Here is a 12,845-nt window from a genome sequence, read left to right as displayed (position 1 = left end):
GGAGGTGGGGGGAGGGGACCCAGAGCGGCCGGCACGTGGAAGGGGGCCCTGGAGGAAGAGGCGGACGGGACGCATCGAAAATGTCGGCCGACTCTCGTCCAGAATAAAACGTTCCCGTGCGCCCTCCACGGGGCCCTGTGTCTGAACCGGGAGCCACGGAGAACCGGAGACGGCCTTCCCGGCTGTGCGGGGCATCAGACCCCTGCAGGGGAGGGGCTCGCGGTGATGGTTAATTTTACGGGTCATGTCGGCTGGGCCACGGTGCCCAGATACACAGTCGAGCGTCATTCTGTGGAGTTCCTGTGAAGTTTCCTTCTGGATGAGATTCGCGGTTCAGTCTGCAGACTCAGAGTAAAGCAGAGGGCCCTCCGTAGCGTGGGTGGGCCTTGTCCAGTCAGGTGAAGGCCTCAAGAGAAAAACAGACTGACCTCCTGCAGGAAGAGGGAATTCTGCCTCCGGCCGGTCTTCAAACTAGAGCCTCAGCATCAGCTTGTCACTGGGTCTCCAGTTGCCTCATTCAACCCGCAGACTGGACGTCCCAGGCTACACAATCACATGAGCTAATTCCTGGCAACAAATCTGTGTCTCTCTCTTTATCTCTACACACACACACACACACACACACACACACACACTCCGTTGCACTTTACCTTTGCTTTGCTTTGTGTGCGAAACGGGATCAAACACGTGGGGTGTCTCCTGGCGCCCGCGGAGCAGAAGACAAAAGCCCCGCCGCAGTGTAAAAAAGGACCCGCAAATTGCTGCATCGTTTATGTTCCCTAAGTGCACAAGGCGGCAACGGCGGTGCCTTGCAAGAAACCGGGAGCACAAGACACGGGAGTGAGGGCCCGCCAGCACGTCTGCCCTGGGGCCAGGCCACGGCGTTCATGAGATTCAGGACGGGAAGGGTTTCTTTCCCACATTTAGGGCTGCCCCCTGGAAGCTCTCCCTCACGTCTAACTCAAGGCCTTCCTGCTCCGGCTTTCATGTAACTTCTGTTTGTGGCCTTGGTCGGGTGTAGACACCCGGAGACGCCCGTGTCTGCCATTCCACGTCCCCACCTGCCCTCCCCCCACGACGCTTCCAATGCCACTGATGCTGTGTCTTATGGGACTGGGACCTCTTAGGGCCCGGGAAGAGCTTCCGGGGGCCAGGCGCGCCCTGCTCCGCGGCCTGATGGGCATATCGGCCCCGACTGGCTTGGACACGAAGTGCTCAGGACACCACTCGGGGAAGCCACAGGCTGTGTCCAGAGGCACACGGCTGGGGGAGCATCCAGGAGACTATGGGGCCCAAGAGCATGGACGCCGTCACTGGCTTTATGGGTCCAGGACGAGGAGACTCAGGTGAGACGTTCCCAAAGCTCCCGCCATCCTCCTTGTGGATTAAGCACGTGGTCAGGGGGATGGTAAACGGTACCCAGGGGACCGGAAGGGGGCAACCTGGCTCTCTGTAAATTGTTTCTTTTTAAATGAAAACGGCGTTTACGTCTGCAGGAAGGACCCGACGCGGCACGGTCTCACCTGGCTTGCAGCTGCCTGAGACGCGGCTCAGCAACTCGTGCACTTTGTCGTCCGGCCACTCGTGCAGAATTCTGGAAAGGAGGTACAGTTCTGCCTCCGGGAGGTCGTCCTTGAAAAAGTCACCTGGGGTGAGAACACGATGTCAGGAGCCCGTCAGGGAAGCCGGAGCGGGTCCTGCACCTGATGGACACGGCGGCGGGGGGCGGCCCGCTCCCCAGAACTGCTGGAGCAGAAGAAAGACTGCTTGTAGGGAGGGAGACTTGTGTCCTGAGCCCCAAAACATGCCAGTCCGAACCCCTGCGCCCGCCAGCACGTCTGCCCTGGGGCCAGGCCACGGCGTTCATGAGATTCAGGACGGGAAGGGTTTCTTTCCCACATTTAGGGCTGCCCCCTGGAAGCTCTCCCTCACGTCTAACTCAAGGCCGTCCTGCTCCGGCTTTCATGTAACTTCTGTTAGTGGCCTTGGTCGGGTGTAGACACCCGGAGACGCCCGTGTCTGCCATTCCACGTCCCCACCTGCCCTCCCCCCACGACGCTTCCAATGCCACTGACGTAGCTGCTCACGCTCCCGTTCACGTGATTTAGAGATGCACACGTGCACACACACACAGAGACCCATATGCATGCACACGCACCCAGACAAGGCACAGATCCATGCAGAGACACATGTACACATTTGCCTGCACACGCAGACAACACACACATGTAGGCACATGCACACAAATACATACGTGCAGAGACAGACAACACACCCACGCATGTCCATGCAGAGAGATACACACATTTGCATGCACCTGCGCAGAGACACATAAACACATCACACACAGATACGCACGTATGCAAACACACGTATTCACAGAAGACACACACGCACCCACACAGACACTCAGACCTGCACACTCCTCTGTAGAAACAAATGAGGCTGGCCCAACACTGACTCACGGCAAAGACAAAGAAGCATTGACCTGGCACGAAGCTGATCCGCTCTGTCTGCCGTCCTTCAGGTTGAAAACACGGGACGTGCTCGATGACCTCCGGGAGGTCAACCACAGTCACCTTCAGACGCGGGTACTGCTGGGTGAGCGCTCGGGCCAGGGCACCTGTGCAGCCTGCAGGAATGCAAACACAGACTTTGTGACCCGACCCGTCTGGCGCTGACGAAACCCTTGCCGGTCTCCCAAATTCAACCTTGGCAAAACCAAACTGATGGCCGAGCACACAGAGTGAGGCCAGCACCGCGAAAAGAAAGCCAGCCGGCGGCAGAGATCCGTGCTGCCTCATGCAGACCTCGGGGCCCCTCAGGGTCAGGACCTCGCTAGCCGGTGCAGGCCCAGCGCAGATGAGCAGGGCTGGCCACAGACTCATGCAGGGAGCATCAGGGCCCAGCTGTGGGGGGCTGCACCCTTCTCTCTTTTCTGGTGCAAGAATGCAGATGTGATGGCTGGAGCTAGAGCACCTACTCTGGGCCACTGGGACGAAAGGTGTGCAGATGACAGGCAAATGAAAGCTGGTAGCTCTGGGCTCCCCCTGGGACCCCAATCCCACTGGGCTCCTTAAGCAGGAGTCTGCTCCTCCTGTCTGCGGTCCTAGGATAAGGAGGGGTTTGGGATGGGGTGGAAACTATATGGGGCATAATTACAGCTGATGGGATGGGGGCAGACGGGGTCTGCGATCCCGTCCCGCCCGTCAGCAGCCACCAGAAAGGGCCCTACAGACTCTATGGGGGTCTTTGCCCATCACTAGACCCTCCTAACACTTGGGAATATCTGCCCAAGCCCCACCATGGCGGTTAAATTCAGGGCCTTGGGTGCTTTGTAAAGACAGAATCCCATTTTGGACATCTCATTAGCAGATGAGGTGGGCATGACTTAACACAAGAAACGCATGGAGTCCTTTGCACCCGATTCCTGGCGGGGGGGGCTACGCACCTCCCAGGTCGCAGGCGGAGGTGAATCGGGACAGGTCGAAGGCTGTGGCCACCTGGCGTGCAGTCAGGTTGGTGAGGCCGTGCATGGCCCGCATGAACTGCAGCTTGGTCTGCTTGCTCTGAAACAGAACGGGGTTTGAGGAGAGCCACACAGAGGCCCAGGGGTTTCTGCACCCTGGCTGGGGGCCACCGGGCATTTCTGCAGGTAGGGAGCTCAGTAGGGCTCACGGGGCGGGGGGCACGGGGACAGAGCTGGGTCAGGAGAGGGTTGGGGGGACACAGTCAGGCCCGGGCGGCTGGGGGGGGGTTCCTTCAGGGCAGAGCTGGGTTGGGAGGGGGTGGATGGGGCACAGCCAACTAGGGAGGGGCAGAGCAGGGTTGGGGGCTGGAGAGCCCTGCCAGGCACACCTGGGTGGGGGAAGGGCTGGTGGGGCAGGTGGAGGTTGGGTGGGGCAGAAGCAGACTGGGGTGGGGTCCGATGGGGGCAGGGCCGTGTCCAGCACAGCGGTGTGGGTGCGGGTTGAGGTCCAGCTCCAGTGGAATCCGCCCATCCTAACCCTCACAGATGCCCACGTCTAAGATCTGAAGTTAGTCAACGGGGACGGTCACGCTGGAGGCCCCAGACCCCCACAAAGTATCTCCCTGGACAAGCGGGAGGGGGTATGGGGTGGGATCCCCCAGTGGCCCTTGCAGGCAGCACCGTGCTGCCTGCGGGGGGCGAGGCCGCGATGGCCGTGCGCACCCCAAAGCACCCACTGGGTCCTGCTCTGCAGACCCAGACTTGCAGCCGGAGGCGGAGGGCCCGACGGGACACACCGCAGTCTTGCCTGTGGACCCCCAAAGGGTTCTCGAAGGGGAAAGGGGAACGAGGGAGAGACACAGGCAGGAAGTGCTTTGCAAACCGTGACTTGAGTAACAGGGTCCCTTCGATTTAACCGCAGGTAGGAAACATGGTGCGTTAATTCCGCGCAACCTCCGGAGCCTGGTCCTACAAACACTGTCTCCTTCTCGGGCGCTGCCCGGCCCTTGCAGAGTCATCGCAGCCGTGAGCAGCCAGGCACCCTGCACGCCATTCCCCCGCCGTGCCCCCCCACCCACACCAGCCAGCCAGCTGCGGCCTCCTTGGACGATCCCTGATGTCACAGAGGCCAACGTTCCACGGTTTTGTAACAGGTCCCGGTTAACCCGCCAGCAGGAGACGGGTTCTGCACCCGTCAGTCCTTCCGCAAGCTACGCCGGTGATGTGAAAACGAACGTCCGGAGTTACACTACCTGAACGGGGTGTTCCGCCTTCCTCCCGAAAGCCACGTTGGCTCCCTCCCGCACGGCGAGCTCCAGGTCTGTGAAGAGGTTCCAGGCGTGGTCATTGCTGTGCATGGCCAAGCCGTGCAGAGAATACTCGCCGTCGGATGCCAGATGCAGATCTGCCAGGTCCGTGTTGCAGTAACCTGACGCGACAAGGCATCGTGGGGGCTCCTAACGGGGACGCGGCAGCAGACCCCACAGCGGGGGTCTTGGCATGGGGGCGGCTCCACAGGGAGACAAGCCCCGACCCAGCATGCAGGTGGATTCCTGGGTTACCCAAAGTAGACATCCCCAGAGCGATCCCCCCAGAGCCCCAGGGACAGTCACCCGGCGGGGCCACAGTCCCCAGTTCTTCAATGCAATGCTAAGGCGGGATATTGCTGTGGAGGGTGGTTTGACATCTAGAACCAGATGACCTTAGGCGATGTGGGTGGGCCCTGTCCAATCAGTCGAAGGCGTTAAGAGCAGGGATGAGGTTTTGCTGAGCAAGAAGGAATTCTGCCTCAAGACTTCAGGGCCACTGTGAATTGATTTTCAACCATCCCCACTATGACACTATGACAGCTCGATGACCCGTCTCCTTGCTTTACAACTGCAGGTCTATATCCCCCGGGTTCTGTTTCCCTGGAGAGCCTGGACTGGTGGGGCTCTTCTTCCCTCCAGCCTCTTCACACCCAGCCGGGCTGTCTGTAGGACCTGGTCTCCAAGAGCCCCTCCAGGGCACCCACACCTGGAGAATGGGAGGCTGGGGGTACAGGTGATGGTGGAGGAGACCCCTATCTCTCAACGGAAGGCCCCACCGACTGCAACCATCGGAGATAAAGAACAGCACTGCATCCGTTTTAATACTTAAATGTTGTTACTTCCAAAGGGGCCTTCGGAAGAGCAGCAATGCCCCACGAGCACGCGTGGGAATGGTTCACAGGGTTCGCAAGGCATCGGCAAAAACGTGCGGGAAGAAGCTCCGGGGTGATTAAAAGTCTGGACACCCAGAACTTTCTCTAGGTTCAATCATTATTTTTGATAGAGGAGAAGACCATTACAACGATCTGGGTGAGGAGAAAGTTCTGTTCTCTGTGTTCCAACTCGTAACTAGATATTTGTATGACTTTTGTGCAAAGGGCAGGTTCTGGGGCCCATGCCAGCACCCCGCTTTCGTCCTCATCACAGAAGTGAAGGTGCCTCTCCTGCCTGGGGTCCTTGACCCTCCGCCGTCATTTCCAAGCCATCCACAGGGAGCATCCATAGGACCGTCTGCTCTGAGACCATGCTCCAGAGTCTCGTTCATTTCAGCAAACACACTGTTACCCACCCGCCCATCCATCCACCCATCTCCCTACCTACCTATCCATCGGCCCTTCCTTCCATCCATCCATCTACGTATCATCCATCCATGTATCATCCATCCATCCATCTGCTTTCCTATCTACCCATTTACCCATTCTTCCTGTCATCCTGCTTTCCTTCCTTCTTTCCTGCCTCTGTCCATCCACCCAACCATCCTTCCTTCCTTCCATCTGTCCTTCCTTCCTTCCATCCATCCATGCAGCCATTCATCTATCCATCCGTCAGTCTACCCATCAGAACCCCGCTGCCGACCTCGCTATTCTTCATCTCTATTACCAATCCATCATCTGTCTGTGTGTATCCACCCACTCATCTCGTTTGTGTAAATAAGTAAAAGCAAACACGCATCTATGATGTGCACACACACCTATTCCTCTGGTTCTGCTTCTCCGCTGAACTCTAAGTGATACAGCTCCTTTGAGAGCACAGTCCAGAAAGAAGTCACTCTCCTAATACACGCACACACAAACACCCCCCACACACACACACTTATGTCTCCTTGCTTCCATCCTCTGCTTCCTACCCTTGGGGAAAAGCCACGTTCTGAGGGTCTGGTCCTCCCTGCCTTGGCTTAGAAGCTGCCTTCACTCACTCGGTGACTCCCTTCCACCTACAGCGATTCTCAGCGAGACACTTCGGATGTGTTCTTACCTCTGTCTGCCTTCTCTAGTAATCCCAGGGCCACACAGACATCCAGGAGCCGTTCAGTTCCACACACAGAGGCATCAATTTTGCCTGCAATATCCATGGCCTTCAGTGGGGCTTCATCTTTTAGTACATCAAACACCTTCAGCTTGCAAGCTGTGAACAGGGCCTGTCCATGAAAAACAAGTACAATTCGACTTACTACGTGACTTGTCATGTACTTTTGACTCCCACAGACCCAAGACATGGAGGTCAAAGCTGTGAAACGTATTTAACTTGTCAATAGAAACGTCTCCTCCAGAGAACCGTGGATTCAGGCTCCAGCCGGTACAAGGTTTGCACAAGGCAAAAGCACATCAGTGAATACCAAGCGGAAAAACTGTCCCATGGGAGAAAAACCAGTATGTTGCAGTTTGGGGCTGAATTGTGTTTTCCCCCAAGATCTGTATGTTGAAGCCCTAACTCCCAGGACCTCAGGATGTGATGGTATTTGGAGGCAAAGGGCTGTCCTAAGGTGCAGAGTCTCTACAAAGCTCAGGACACATGGCCTCCGGTAACAGCGATGACCTTCACTCATGCTGCTCTCAGCTTGGAATGCAAAAACCTTTTGTGACAACTGATGCACATCCACAAAGGGCCAGACGCGGAGCTGCTTCTAGCACTACCGTGATGGACCCGGCAAGGTGACATATGCTCCCAGATTCCCTACTGCCCCTCAGCTTGGTCAGCTCACCCGACCACTGGGACACCTTTGTAAGGAGAGCAATGCACTAAGTGGGCAGACGGATACACAGGTGGGCAAGTAGGTACATGAGATAGACAGAGGATAGTTGATACACAGACAGATAACTGATAGACCGTTTGACCATAGGTACACAGGTAGATACACAGACGACAGTTTGATGATAGGTGGGTAGGCAAATAAACAGACCAGAGAAGGGGCGCCTGGCTGGCTCAGTCGGTTAAGCGTCTGTCTTCGGCTCAGGTCATAATTCCAGAGTCTTGGGATCAAGCCCCACGTTGGGCTCCCTGCTCTGTGGGGAGCCTGTTTCTCCCTTTCCCTATTTCGCTCCCCCTGCTTATGCTCCCTCTCCCCCTCCCCCCGTCAAATGGATACATAAAATCTTTAAAAAGAAAAAAAAAAATAGATAGGCAGATGCGAGGACCAGAGTATAGCTCAATCGAGTGACAGCATGATGCCGCTGCGGTTCTGTCTTAACTATTACTTGCAGGGAAAGTTGGTATTTGGAGGTACAACACAGCACAACCACCTCTCCTAATCATGAGAGCTCCTGCCCCTGACAAGGCCATCACAAGGAGGTGGCTGGGGTGGAGTGTGGGAAGGGGCAGTCTGCAGTCCCCCACCCAGCATCCCCAGAGCCACTGACGTGGCCCCAGCAGAGCCCAGGCACAGGGAGGGCCATCTCCCTGCTGTCTCTCAAGCCCAGAGCCACTCAGGTAGCTGGGAGGTCGGCTGAGGGGGGCAGCGGGAGGAGGCCGGAGAAGATGCACCAGCTGCGTGGGCACGGAAGGGCAGAGTGCAGGGACGGCCGCTACCAGCCCCATCCTTGGCGGAGATGGTGGGAGATGACCAGGTAAGCTTCTGCCTGAGACGCTGTCCAGTCTGGCCTGGACACCTGGGTGTTTCCTGGTGTTTCCTGGAAAGTGTCTGTGACCGTGCAGGAAGGACAGGAGAGGCCACAAACACAGGCACCAGCTACCTCCGGCAAGCACTCACTGGCCTGCAGGTTCCCACCCCTCCTGGGACACCCTCTGGCTGGGACAGCTGTCCGGGATTCCCAAGGCCACACAGCAGGACGAGGTCGCAGATCCCTCCAGGCAGCTGGTGACCCGGTGCTACAGTCCACCTACCCCCTGGCCAGTGGGAATGCTGGGCATCCCAAGGCTGCTGCCCGGTCAGCATTCTGGCCCTGCCTCCCCGGGCTGCAGAGAAGTCGGCCAGCGATGCACTGCGGGCCCAGGCTGCGGTCATGACCGCTGCTCACCTTCAAACACCCTACAGACACCTTGCCCCCGCTGGGCACAGGCCTCGGCCACTGCAGCCCTGAGCACGGAGTCTCACACGCCAGGGTGTGCGCCCCGGGAAATCAGGTCATAGCCTCTGTGGCCCCCGAAGTCAGTATCTCTGTGCCAAGCCATTTAGTGAAGGACGAAAACCAGCTGGGGACACTCTAATGGGCTGAACACTGGCCCCAAAAAGATACGCCAAAGTCCTGACTCCTAGAACCTGAGAAAGGGACCTTATTTAGAAACAGGCTCTTTGCAGATGTGAAGTGAAGGATCTGAGATGAGCTCATCCTGAATCAGGGTGGCCCTAAATCCAACGACAGGTGTCCTTACAAGAGACAGAAGAGGAGACACACACCCAGAGGAGAAGCCGCGTGAGGACGGAGGCAGAGACGGGAGGGATGCGGCCACCAGCCCAGGGACGCTGTGGTCCCGCCCCGCCTGGATCTCAGTGGTCCTGCCCCACCTGGATCTCAGACTTCTGGTCTCCAGACCTGGGAGAGGATGAATTTCCGTGGTCTTAAGCCCCCAGTCTGCGGTCATTTGTTACGGCTGCCCCAGGACACTCAGACAGGTACCTTCGATGCTTTGAAGCCGTCTATGAGTTCTAGAAGGCCCGCTGGGAACTGGGGTGTGATCCCCACTGTCCCGTTAGAGTCTGCTCCTTGCGAGCCAGCAGGAATCTGTCCTCTGTCACCGCCCGCCTCTGCCCTTCGGTGGCTGCCACCCTCGTTGCCCTGAGCAGGGTCTGAGCTGCCCTGTTCCGTGTCGCTCAGGTTCTCGAAGGTGTCGACAGGTGGGATGGAGTCGTGCTTGACCCGCTGCACGTCCCTTCGGCGGGGCGGGTAGTATAGCTCCACCAGCTTCTTGCAGAAGTGGTTCAGGGGGAAGCCCACGACGTTGAGGAAGTCTCCGTGGACGTACTCCACCAGCATGCCCCCCAGAGCCTGGATTCCGTAGCCACCGGCCTTGTCCCTGCGCGGGGAGGAAGGAAGCAGAACGGGGCAGGAGGGAGAGCGGGTGCAAGGTTACAGGAGAAATCAAAGTTTCGAGGGTCACAAGACTGGTGGCTGGTGGATGGCTTCATTCCGTGCGATCAGACGGGACGGCCGGCCCATCACCCCGGCTGCTTCAGTGAGGAGTCTGGCTCTGGGAGAAGTCCCAAGTGATCCTTTGGCCCCGCCAGGGGCAATGACAAGGTGTCCCGGGCGGTCCCCCGGGGTCACTGCCTCCCTCCCACGCCAGGCCTGGGGCACGGCAGTCTCGGGGGCAGTGCAGAGAGGACCTGGACCCCGGCCGTGCTCTGGTGCACATCCGCATCTCTGGTCCAGGAGCCTCTGCCGAGACCTCCTTAGGGACCAAAGAGGGCACTTCAAAGACCCTTTCCCGGACCCTGACTGAGCGCCGAGTGCTTTCTACCTGACCCTCCCTCCTCTGCTTGGCCCAGACCCCGGTCCCTAAGATGGCAGGAGGCATCAGTTCAGGGCGTCCTCGGCAGTGGGACCGTCCCCTGGCGTCTGCACCCATATGCACCTGTCCCCCACCCGGCCCCGTTCCATGGGGGGAAACGGAACGGGGAGCAGGGGTGCTCAGCCGTGTGGCCACCGGTTCACCCGACAGCAGCACGTGAAGAAAGACTGTTTCTCACACTGTGGGTGGTTCTCATCCACTGTCCCAGCACAGGGCAGCTCAGGTCCTGACACGGGCCCTGCTGCAGCCCCCGGCCCCGACTGCTCCTCTAGCACAGGCATCACCTGGGTCCCTGCACTGACAGCCCGAGCCTGGCCCCCGCTGTAATCGGGACACGAACACGATGACTATGCACTACATGTCTGTGCCCCCCCCGCCCCCCCTCCAATTCATACATTGAGTATATATGCAAGCAAGTATACCTAACCTGCAAGTCGACGGCGTTAGGGGGTGGGGCCTTTGGGAGGGGATCAGATCATGAGGGTGGCGCACCCACGCACGGGATTAGTGTCCTCGTACGAGGGACTCACATGGGCTCCCCGCTGTCGATGTATTCCCACAGGAGCTCCTCGGACAGCTCGGAGAACTTCACCGTGGTCTCCTCGTGGAACTCGGACACCTCCGTGTCCAGCTGGCCGTCTGCAACACAGGGCTGCCGGTCAGGGTGCATGGCCTCAGGACCCCAGAGCTGTTCTCTGCGTATCTGGGGGACATGTGCCCTGGCTCTGAGTATAAGTCAGCTAAGAACTGTTAATCGGGGGCAGGAGGAGGCCACAAGCAGGAAAAGTAAGAGTTATAAACTAAAGCAAGCAAAAGTGGTGAGAGGAATAAAAAGTTGCCACCCGAAGACCCAGACCAGTGGGGGGGCCTGGGGTTTGGGGGATAAAAAGTTGCAACCTGCAGACCCAGACCAGCAGGGGGCCTGGGATTTGGGAGATAAAAAAAGTTGCAACTTACAGACCCAGACTAAGGGTGGGGGGGGGTGTCTGGGGTTTCCTGCAGGAATAGAGGCCTTTGCTGTGGGGTTGGAAAGCCCTGAGCACAGCCTGCAGGGCACATTACACAAAGCAGCATTTACAGCAAATCCTTGGGGTTTGGGTTCTTTTAAAAAAAAAAAGAAACACACACCTTCTTTGTTCTACTGTGATTTCAGGATGGCCAGAGTGAGCCAATCCCCTCTGCCCTCCAGACCCCAGAAGGTGTGGAGGGAAGCACCTGTATGGGTCACGCTGGGCGGGCGAGCCCATCTCTGTCAAGTGCTTCGAAGCCTCCATGCAGCCCCAACTTCTGGAAGCAGAAGTGAGGGTGCAGTTCTGCGGGGACGGAGGAGCATGCTCCTCCAGTGGTGGCCCCGGGCCTGGGGAGGGTGCTGTTGGCACTGTACCTTTGGTACAACAGTGGACAATGGCGACGCCTGTGAACACGCTGTGCTCTTTCCCGTTCAGCCTGCAAGATGCAATCAGTATGATGTGTCCCCCCCGCCTCACGGACGCAGCATGTTCCGGCCACCCGGCTCTCAGCCTGCGTCTGTCTACTGTCCTGCAGTAGAGTGAGACACCAGTGCACGGGACACAGCAGGGCCTGGGGGTTGAGACGCCCTGAGATGGGTGGGTGGGCATGCCCCGCCGGGAGGGAGACTGCCCGTCTGCCCTCTGCCTGAGCAGAAGCTCACGGGGAAAGCCGGTCATATGGAGGTGGGCACGGGGAGACCATCACTCAGGAGGACAAGACCAGGAGTAAAAGCTCACGGACACACGGACAACCAGAAGGGTGGCCAGGGAGGCTGAGCGCAGACCCCTCCCCAGGCTCGGACCCCATTCCAGGCGTGAACCAGGCATGGACCGCCTTGGACCTGAACGCTGTCCCAGGTGCACACCCTAACCTGAGGACCTGACCCCACCCTGGACACTACCCCCACCTCAGGTGCTGACCCTGCCCGGGACCCTAACCTGAGGACCTGACCCCATCCCAGACATTAACCCCATCCCAGGGGCTGACCCTGCCAGGGACCCTAACCTGAGGACCTGACCCCATCCCAGACATTAACCCCATCCCAGGGGCTGACCCTGACCGGGACCCTAACCTGAGGACCTGACCCCACCCCAGACATTAACCCCACCCCAGGGGCTGACCCTGCCAGGGACCCTAACCTGAGGACCTGACCCCATCCCAGACATTAACCCCATCCCAGGGGCTGACCCTGCCAGGGACCCTAACCTGAGGACCTGACCCCATCCCAGACATTAACCCCACCCCAGGGGCTGACCCTGCCAGGGACCCTAACCTGAGGACCTGACCCCATCCCAGACATTACCCCCACCTCAGGAACTGACCCTGACCGGGACCCTAACCTGAGGACCTGACCCCATCCCAGACATTAACCCCACCCCAGGGGCTGACCCTGCCTGGCATCCTAACCTGAGAACCTGACCCCACCGCAGGTGCTGACCCTGCCCAGGACCCTACCCTGAGAACCTGACCCCACCCCAGACATCAACCTCACCCCAGGTGCTGACCTTGCCCGGGACCCTAACCTGGGAACCAGACCCCACCCCAGGTACTGACCCTGCCTGGGACCCTAACCTGGGAACCAGACCCCA

General features: G+C 58.7%; 1 protein-coding gene across 2 annotated transcripts in view; it reads right to left on the bottom strand.

Annotated features, from left to right (window-relative positions):
- The window catches only part of ASMTL (acetylserotonin O-methyltransferase like), a 69,109-nt gene that overhangs the window by 3,448 nt on the left and 52,816 nt on the right, over positions 1–12,845 (bottom strand). For both annotated transcript variants that reach the window (XM_025857756.2, XM_025857755.2), the window contains exons 5-12: positions 11,630–11,691; positions 10,776–10,884; positions 9,354–9,750; positions 6,754–6,916; positions 4,723–4,898; positions 3,452–3,569; positions 2,489–2,632; positions 1,524–1,646 (exon numbers count right to left, since the gene is read on the bottom strand). In XM_025857756.2, coding sequence (XP_025713541.2) covers positions 1,524–1,646; positions 2,489–2,632; positions 3,452–3,569; positions 4,723–4,898; positions 6,754–6,916; positions 9,354–9,750; positions 10,776–10,884; positions 11,630–11,691 — 1,292 coding nt within the window. The remainder of the gene's footprint in view (positions 1–1,523; positions 1,647–2,488; positions 2,633–3,451; positions 3,570–4,722; positions 4,899–6,753; positions 6,917–9,353; positions 9,751–10,775; positions 10,885–11,629; positions 11,692–12,845) is intronic.

The sequence above is a fragment of the Callorhinus ursinus genome, unplaced genomic scaffold (genome assembly GCF_003265705.2).
Source record: "Callorhinus ursinus isolate GAN/ISIS: 27379988/994484 unplaced genomic scaffold, GSC_fseal_2.0 scaffold16, whole genome shotgun sequence".
NCBI lineage: Eukaryota > Metazoa > Chordata > Mammalia > Carnivora > Otariidae > Callorhinus > Callorhinus ursinus.
Note: the sequence above shows the minus strand (reverse complement) of the source record. Positions and strands in the feature narration are given on the sequence as shown.